This window comes from Grammomys surdaster, unplaced genomic scaffold (genome assembly GCF_004785775.1).
Source record: "Grammomys surdaster isolate TR1022 unplaced genomic scaffold, NIH_TR_1.0 134687, whole genome shotgun sequence".
NCBI lineage: Eukaryota > Metazoa > Chordata > Mammalia > Rodentia > Muridae > Grammomys > Grammomys surdaster.
Window position 1 is genome coordinate 1 of NW_021622278.1, and position 9,578 is coordinate 9,578.

Here is a 9,578-nt window from a genome sequence, read left to right on the forward strand (position 1 = left end):
TCCCTTCCCCCACCCATCTACTTGCTGGCAGAGCCTTCTTGAACCAAGCCAAGCTGCCCTGAGCAGGCTGCCGTCCCAGGAAGACCTCCATTCTCCTCCGCTCACCTTCATCAGACCTGAGGCTCCTGAATCATACAGACCTGCAGGTCCAGAATCATATGTCTAAAAGGTATCCATCCGAGGCCTGCTGTGCTAGGACAATTGAAGTTCACCCCCTCCCAATACCTACTACAGCAAGAATATCCAGGGACCAAAACCATCCAGATGGCTAAAGGCCCTCAAAAGAACACAATCAACAACAGCCAGGGCAATATGACATCTCCAAAGCACAACTACTCCACTACAGCAAGCCCTAGATATCCTAACACAACTGAAACACAAAAAAATGACCTTAAATACAATTGTATAAAGATGATAAAGGTTATCAAAGAGAAAATGAATAAATCCCATAAAGAAATACAGAAAAATATGATCAAACAGATAGAGACTTTTAAAGAGGAAACACATAAATCTCTTAAACACATACAGGAAAATACAATTAAACAGGCAAAGAAAATAAAACTGTGCAAGACCTGAAAGTAGAAATAGAAGCAATAAAGAAAACACAAACTGAGGAAATCCTGGAGATGGAAAACCTAGGGAAGAGAACAGGAACATCAGATGGAAGCATCACCAACAGAATACAGGAGATGGAAGAGAGAATCTCAGACATAGAAGATACATACAATAGAAGAAATTGATACATCAGTCAAAAAATGTTAAATCTAACAAAATTCTTGACAGAAAGCATCCAGGAAATCTGGGATAAAATGAAAAGACTTAACATAAGAATAATAGGAATAGAAGAAGATTAAGAGTCCTAGCTTCAAGGCCCAGAAAATATTCTCAACGAAATCATATAAAAGAATTTTCCCAACCTAAAGAATGAGATGCTTATAAACACACAAGAAGCTTATAGAACTCAACCCAAAAGGGTACACAGAGCTAAATAGAGAATTCTCAACATAAATCCTGAATAGCCTAGAAGCACTTAGAGAAAATGTTCAAAATACTTAGTCAAATCAAAACATCTCTGAGGTTCCATCTTACACCCATCAAAATGGCTAAGAAACTTAAGAGATAGCACATGCTGGCAAGAATGTGGAGCAAAAGGAATACTTCTTCATTGCTGGTGAGAATGCAAACTTGTACAACCACTTTGGAAATCACTTTGGCGGTTTCTCAGAAAACTGGGAATACTTGTACCTCAAGATCCAACTATACCTACTGCTAGGTATATATCCATAAGATGCTTCACCATCCCACAAGGACACTTTCTCAACTGTATTCATAGCATCTTTATTCATAACAGCCAGATTCTGGAAACAACCTAGATATTCTTCAACTGAAGAATAGATAAAGAAAATGTGGTACATCTACACAATGGAGTACTATTCAGCCATAAAAAAAAAAAGATATCATGAATTTTGAAGGCAAATGGATGGGAGGTGAGAATATCATCTTGAGTGAGCTAACTCACTCCCCAAAGGACATGAATAGTATGTAATCGCTTATAAGTAGATATTAGCCATAAAGTATAGGATACCCATGCTGCAACCCACAGACCCATAGAAACTATAAGGAGGACCCAAGGGAGGGTATGTGAGTCTCACTCAGAAGGGGAAAGTAGTCATTAGAGATGGATGAAGGGAGGAAACTGGATGGGAGAGAGGATATGGAGGGGGATGGAGGCTCAGGATTGGGTTGGGGAAGAACAGAAGAGGTGGCTAGATAGCCATGAAAATGAATGAAATCTACAACTGACAAGACTGAGGAGGTGGTGGGCATCTCAAGGAAGAAGCAGAGACCTGGGATAAAGGAAGCACCCAAAAATCAGAGTTTCCTTAGCTGTGACTCACTACAGTGAGTATATGGAACCTGAAGAGGTCACCTCCTGTAGCCAGGCAGGAACCCCAGTGGAGCAATAGGAACACCAACCCACCCAGAAAACTTTCAGCCCAAAATTTATCCTGTCTACAAGAAATGCAGGCACAGGTGATGGAGCAGAATCTGAGGGAATGGTCAACCAATAACTGGCCCAACTTGTGAACCATCCCATGAGCAAGCCCTAATCTCTAATACTATTTATGATACCCTGTTATACTTGCAGACAGGATCACGTTATCCTCTGAAAGGTTCCACCCCTCAAATGACTCAGACAGATACAGACACCCAGAGCCAAACAGTGGATAGAGCTTGGGGACTCTTATGAAAGAACAGGGGGAAGAATTGTGGGCCCCAAATGGGATAGGAAGTCCACAGGAAAACCAACAGAGTCAACTAACCTGGACCCTTGGAGCTCCCAGAGACTGAACCACAAACCAAAGAACACACATGGGCTGGACCTAGCCCTCCCCCAGCCCCTGGCTCATATGCAGCAGATGTGCAGCTTGGTCTTCATGTGGGTCCCAAACAAGTGGGAATGGGGCTATTCCAAAAGCTGTTGCCTGTCCGAGGGATATGTTCTTCTAGCTGGGCTGTCTTGTTTGGCCTCAGTGCGGGAGAAAGCACATAGTCTTACAAAGACTTGAAGTGCCAGGGTGGGGGAATACCTAGGGGGTCCTCTTCTGCTCAGAGGAGAAGGGTAGTGGGAATGGGAGAAAGATTATGGGAGGAGAGACTAGAAGAGGGTCAGTGAGTGGAATGTAAAGTGAATAGTTTAAAAAATAAAATTAAATTTAAAAAAAGATGCAGTCTAAAGTATTTCAAAGAGAAAGCACTGTGTAATAACTATCACTAATTTTCAACCTTTTTTTACTATGTCTTTTGTGGGACTGTGTGAGGGTATCCTGGGTCATGGTTGAGCAGGTGCCTAGAACCGCGAGACTCTGCGTGAGTACCGGCAGGAGTTCGGCGCCCCCCAGAATCCAAGGTCCTGAAAAGCAGTCATGTCTTCATAGAATTACATTGTTCAGTCACATAGGCCAGACTATAGGCCTCAGGCCCTAGGGATTTACATACTAATGAAGGCCAGAGGGCAGAGCAAATTAAGCATGCCTCCCCCAGACCCTCCCCCAATCCTCCCCCTTTCAGCCTCCCTATATAACTCGGGACTGCCCTGAGTTCTGGGGGGTATGCCTAGATCCATCCACCATCCGCCATGACAATAAACCTTTCTGGAACCAAGAACTTCCTCGTGTCATTGGGGCCTGTCACCGCCAAGGCCTCCAGGCCACTGGAACCATAGGGTTTCTCCCCACCGCTGTGGCGGCCTCTAAATTTTCCCCACAGTCTTTGAAATGCAGTCATGTTGAAACTTGAACACATGACAGGAATTAATATTAAACTGATGAACCTTTTACTGTGTCTTTGGAGTGCATTACGTTATGATTTCAACATAACAATAGCATCTTCAGTAAATTACTAATTGCTGATATTATTTGTCTCTTCATAAGTCTTGGATAGCTAGGACTCTTACACACATAGAGTGAGAATGTAGCATAGCTAATAACACTGTTATCATGGAAAAGCAGCTGTAGTGAATACTCAGGGCATGGTCCATTATGTTAGAAAATATATCCAATGTGTTATGTGACAGTGACAGCTAGAAAAGAAATCAATTAGAGGAAGCATAGAAAGTATTCTGGGTTAGCTCCTAAATGTTTCCCCTAAAAATTCAGATGATAAATCTTGATCCCCTCTAATTGCTTTCTGGGATGCAGTAGAAGCTTTATAGTGTGCCCACTCAAGGAAATAATTCATTGTGTTTGTGCTCTTGCCTGATATACTGGAACCCTAGAACTCACATTTTTCTCTGTGCTTCTTGGCCTTCATGAAGTGAGACTGTATCTCTGTGCCACAGACTCTCTACAATGCTCTATCTACCTTCCCAGTGTCCCAAAGTGATGGGACTAAGCATACAGTGAAACCTCTACAAGTAAGAAAAAAACCTCTTCCTCCCTAAAAGTCAATTATCTCGGGTATATTCCATGTCAGAAAACAGAGTAACAGATATAAGAGAATAAGCTCTTTGAGGAGGTGATAGTTAAGCCATGAACTTTTGCATAGATATCCAACAATGTGGAGTTTACTTTCTATTGAAGACTATAGAAAGAAAAAGAAAGGCAAAATTTGGGGTTCAAATGGATAAAATAACATTACTAAGTGGTTGCTTAACAAACAGTAGAAGGACAAATCAAACATATAAGGAAATGGACTCTAAGTAGCTTCATAAAGGAGATTAGTCTTATCTGTATTTTAATTCTTAGAACTTAGAATAATACCCTCAATAGATACGTGATGTATGAAATAATCTGAAACCTAGGAAAGGAAGAAACAATATAGCTGAATGTGTCAATGTGTTATGGGATTGGTTATTTTTCTGTTAATTCCAGGTAGCTCCTCATAAATAGCCCAAGGAAGCATAAAATATGAGTCATTTAAAGTAACTTGAAGTGGAGGGACAAAGATTTTTCTTCAAAGATACCTCCCACTCTACAAACAAATCCAGGAAAAGTTGCAATGATATTAAATTATATTAAATATTTATGAGTGATGAAACATACAGCATACCATGATGTAGTCATTGCATATCATATACCCAGCCAGTAAGATGAAGATCAAGAACAGTAAATGGACTTTCAAAGTTCTCCGTTTTCTTAGAGTTAATGTTTTTAATCAATCAGTTATCCTTCCTAACTTTAGTCTTCTATAACATAAGAATCTTACGTCAGATTCCGAGAGCTCGAGAAAAGAACATTGAACAGTTAACAGGTCAAATTTTGGGGATGGAATTGGGTTAAACTTGGAAGTTTACTGAGAATAAGTGATCCAGTTCATGTCACTCCTCTTTGCAGCTTGTAGCATTGCCTTCAGTTGTGCTTGGACATCAGCGAGCTTTTGCCGGTCTAAGCTGCCATGAAAATGCCATTGTTCATAGCAATGTATAGGGATAGGGTAAATCACGTATTTCAGTTCCATCAAAGGTGTTAAGTAGTGAAGAATTCTCATGAGCATAGGCATTGAAATGGGGTTAGAGACAAAGCTAATCACGCGGAGATGGGAACACTTAGATAAGGCTGGCAGAATAGCAGAGAGTACAGCATCTGTTAAATGGCAATGGTTTATGGCCAAATGCTGCAAGGTGTCTGAGAGCTTCTGCAAAAGAATCTGAAAAGGCCTGCAGTCATCCCAATACATTGGGTTGTTACTAAGATTCAACAGCTTTAAATGGGTGGCCTGAGTGCTCTGGGATAGAAATTTGAGATCTCTGTAAGAAATTTCACAGAACGGCAGATACAAGAAATCCAAATTGGCTGGTAAGGCTCTGTGGAGAGAAAACAAAAATAGGATGAATGTCAGATGAAACAAAGCAGTCTGAGGAATCTAAGAATAAGCAGTTTTGCACACATACGTTGCAGCAGCTAACAACAGGGGCTTTAATTCACTCCACAGATGTGTGATCCTGAGAAGTTACTTTTCTATTCTCAGAATTTGTATCCTGGAGAATTTCACAGTATGTTATAGATAAGAGTTTGTGCCAAAGATTTAGTGGAAAATCTTTAGTGGAAAATAAGTTTAGTGGAAAATTAATCTACTTTGTAATTACAACACAATCAAAAGTGGAACTAGTTCAGCTGCTTGGAACAGACAGGACAGAAGGAGAAAACCAACTGGAAGCTCCCTTTGGCCAGTCCATAAATGACAGCCTCCACATTCATGGCCTGAACCTTGGAGATAGCAGATTTGGAAAATCATCTGCCATCAGTCCATGGGTAAGTTACATGGCTGTCGGTATGTGTACCTGTGCTGCAACATAAAGTCTTTCTCTCAGTTCCTCCTCTTCATCTCTCCACTGCTAGAGAAGGACTGCATTCATTTTTCCCCTTTATACTTCTGGACTGTCCACAGTACCTGCCCATGCTTAGCTGACTAAGGGTGTTGAAACCTTGTTTTCTCAGATTATAAGAGACACTTCCTGACATGGCTACTTTCAAACTCTCAAGAGGACAGGCATAGAAGGCATAAAGAGTTTTCGAGGCTCTCAGGAACCCCTAGCAAATGATTCCCCCTCTGTCTTTTTTTTAAGATATAATTTATTTAATAATTTTCATATATATAATCAAGATGGTATTATTAATACCATCTGGCAGTCTGGTTTACTTGGTAAATTCTTTCTCTGAATAATAATAATGAATGTCTAAAATAATACAAACAGGACTAAAACAAACAAAAATTTAATGACATATAATTCTATTCATGGGCTACTTAAGTTATCTGTATTAAGATACCCCTATAGCAAATATTTCTTTAAAATCCCCAAGGCAATACCTTAATATAATAATTTCTTGAACACATAAGAAACCGTATAAGAGACATATTTTAGGATTACCATATATATATATATATATATATATATATATTACTTTTGCTCTAAATCCAGAAGTAAGATTTATTTGTCATTTTAGGAGTAAATATGTTATGAAGCTAGATTGGTATTGTTGTGACTTAGCTATGTCCTGTGCCCTATATAATCTTGCACATGTAAACTTGGAGCATTACTTTCAGCACAGGGGAAACTTTGAGTTCCACTCAGTTGAAGGATAAAACTTGTGGGTTTTTTTTATTTTTTTGATAATTTATTTATTTTTACTCAAATCGTAATTCATTCACACTGGGGTTATAAACATAGAAAGGCCGGATGTGGGGAAGGGAATGACACTGGAGTGTGGGTGTTCAGGGGGAATACAGATATCTTTCAGAACAGGGTATTGGCTGGGTGAAGGTTCAGGGGACAAGTCACTATGACTCTGCCTATGACTCGCTTGTCCTTATCTAAGTTGGTATTGTCTGCCAAGGCTACCTATTTACAAGGTCTATGACTACTCGGGCTGGTAAATTTCCACAAAAGCTGCCTGTTTACATTAGCTTATAGCCATCTGTTTCAATGTTTTACCACTGTGACCCAAGACTTGGTGTTAGTATACATGTATGACAGGCCTATTGCTGACTTTAGGCCTATGGCTGATTTTAGGCCTTCAGTGTGTAAGCAGGGCTGCCCCTGACATCTCCTCCCTTCTCTAAGTATAGAAGGGCTGTGGTGATTCTAATCTTGCGAAGGCAGGGATAGAGGCCTGACCTCCAGTAATTGAAGGGGACCTTGTAATGGCTCCAGTCCCCCTGTTGTTGTCCAGTGAGACATGAGGGCCCATACCCATCCCAATGTCATTTTCCTGGAGAGGGGATACTTTTGACATCAACCCCTATGCAGTCAGGCTTGTCCCTCAGGGAACCCAGAGAGATATTTTTAACTTTTATTTATATTCCCTTGCAGTGCTTAGCCTCGCAGCCTAAGCAAGAATTCAGATTGCCAGTCAGAGGGGGTTCTGGGTGGCCCCTCTCTGCTTGGTCTAGGGGCAGAAGTCCCCTCTTTTAGGTTGGGTGCTAAGGCAGGCGGATTTCTGAGTTCTAGGCCAGCCTGGTCTACAGAGTGAGTTCCAGGACAGCCAGGGCTACACATAGAAACCCTGTCTCGAAACACCTAAAAAAAAAAAATCTTCCATAGCTCAGTTGATAGAGCGGAGGACTGACTGTAGATCCCCCTCTGTCTTAACAGGCAGTTCAGGAACCACAGGTACAGATTCCAAGCCCTCACCTGAGCAGGCTGTCCAGATGATCCGTGAGGCTAAAGGAAGACAGGTTGAGCTCTTTCAGGCAGTTCATCCGCCCAAGATAGTTGAGGAACACTCGGAAGACTTTCCCATGCAAAGATCTATAAGTGATTTTAGAGAGACTCAGGCTATCGAGATAGATCATGTGAGCCAGAAGAGTGGTGACTTCACTCAGTGAAGCCTGATCAACCACCAGGTTCTGAATGCAAGTTAGATCAAGGAACTTCAGAGCGTGTTTGGCATAAGGGAATCTATCAATCTGTAGATCTCGGCAGCAGAGGTGCAAAGATCCTGCACTCTGCTCTACTTTATTCAGAAGCAAAGCAAAAAATTTCCTTTCTCTCGAGGTGCCATCAAGGGAAAGGTCTACGAGTAGTTCCATAGGCTGCCTTGAGGACTGATTCTCAGGATCTACAGCGCTGCACTGGCTTTCTAACTTCAGAATAGAGTGTACAGAGTGAGTACAGCCGTGGAAACAAGTTGGAGATCTGACACCAAATTCAGGACATGTTGTTCTGCAGTCAACACCCTGCCTTACATCTAGGATCCTCAATTTAGTGCTCCTGTAGGGAAAAGAGAAGATAGACCATTTAAGAGATATATAACATTTTTAAAAGATATATTTATTTATATATGTCAGTATACAAATTTTAATGTAAACTCACAGGATCAACAATGGCACGTAGGGACCTGGTCTGCACACTTTATGTCAAATACCAACAAGTCTATCCCATGAAAATTCAACATCCTCTAATTGTTTTCCCCATATTTTATTCACCTCAATTCCTCTCCAGTGCTTAAGTTAGTGTCTTTCTCCCATGTAATAACACCTGCTATGTAAACCCATTAATTGTACTCTCAATAACAGATTTCATAATGAACATTGAGTATAATACCCTTTAATATGTTACCAAGTGTTGACCCAACAGCTTCCCATTTACATCTTCAGCATTCACTAGCTACTACCTTTGGGAGAGTAACAGTCTGCAGCATAGCCTACTATGTCTTACTATCTCTCTATTATATTGGGTCTTACCTAGAAGAACAATCCTGGGCAGGAAGGAACTGAAGATTTTCAACCATGGCTTTCAGGAGTTCACGCTGGGGTTCCTGCACACTTAATGTTCCAATGTGGAGACAGGTAAAGGGCCAAACCTTCACTATTGCTGTCAGTGTTTTCCTGTATCCTCCCATGAAGGCAGCAGAGAACAGTGGAACAAAAAGCTCCCTTGGGATCTCCCCCAGGGATTGAATTGCTACAGGCTCATTGCTCAGTAGACTCTGTATAGCAAGATCCAAAAGCGAGGATGGGTCTCTTTCATCCATCATCATGAACCTATATCAGGATGAGAGATATTCAGAAGTCCTGAGAAGGTATTCACAGACTCTTCTTTAAAACAAATATGAGCCCTTTCCTATTCTGGCCTGAACGAAGCAGGCTCATGAGCCAGTGACACCCAGAAATTAAGAGGTTTTTGGAACCTGGGAGGTCATGGACAGCTGCTCCAAGGATTTCATCATGCCACAAGATGAATATAATTCATTGCACCACAAATGATATCGATATCGTTTGGACTACCATGAGAAAGAGAGAAGGTTGGGATGCCCATTAATGTTCAAAGAATGCAAAAAAAAAAAGAATGGCCTGAAGACTAAGCTCTACCATACATAAACAGCATCATGAGGAGAAAATACAAATAGAAAAGACGATTAAGATGCATGAAAAGAGAAACACCAAGCAGAAGGACGATGAGAAGACTCCACAGGGAGCAGTCCCTGCCTGTCTGCTGGACAGAGAGGGGCAGTCGAGAGCAAAAGTGCTTTTCAACATGACTAAGCAGAAATGAAAAGGTGGGAAAATGGGAGGTCCCTCTACCCAAAGTTCCTGAGTGCCCAAGGAGAAACGGAAGTATTGAAAGTTATTCGAAC

The 9,578-nt window shown here is 41.2% G+C and overlaps 1 protein-coding gene across 1 annotated transcript; it reads right to left on the reverse strand.

Moving 5' to 3' along the window:
* Positions 1-4,791: 4,791 nt before the first annotated feature.
* On the reverse strand, positions 4,792-8,981 carry LOC114615712 (melanoma antigen preferentially expressed in tumors-like). Its single transcript, XM_028761368.1, has 3 exons — positions 8,686-8,981; positions 7,634-8,212; positions 4,792-5,305 (listed from the first exon to the last, which is right to left on the reverse strand). The coding sequence occupies exons 1-3, from the start codon at positions 8,979-8,981 to the stop codon at positions 4,792-4,794; spliced, it is 1,389 nt and encodes a 462-aa protein (XP_028617201.1).
* Between the last annotated feature and the right edge of the window lie 597 nt (positions 8,982-9,578).

What these genes read in the sequence shown, in the direction of transcription:
- LOC114615712 (XM_028761368.1), bottom strand. Translation starts at nt 8,981, where the DNA reads ATGATGATGGATGAAAGAGACCCATCCTCGCTTTTGGATCTTGCTATA. An exon ending in GCCCAGGATTGTTCTTCTAG is followed by an intron (nt 8,213 to 8,685) that starts GTAAGACCCAAT and finishes TTTTCCCTACAG; the next exon opens with GAGCACTAAATTGAGGATCC. An exon ending in CATCTGGACAGCCTGCTCAG is followed by an intron (nt 5,306 to 7,633) that starts GTGAGGGCTTGG and finishes TTCTCTCCACAG; the next exon opens with AGCCTTACCAGCCAATTTGG.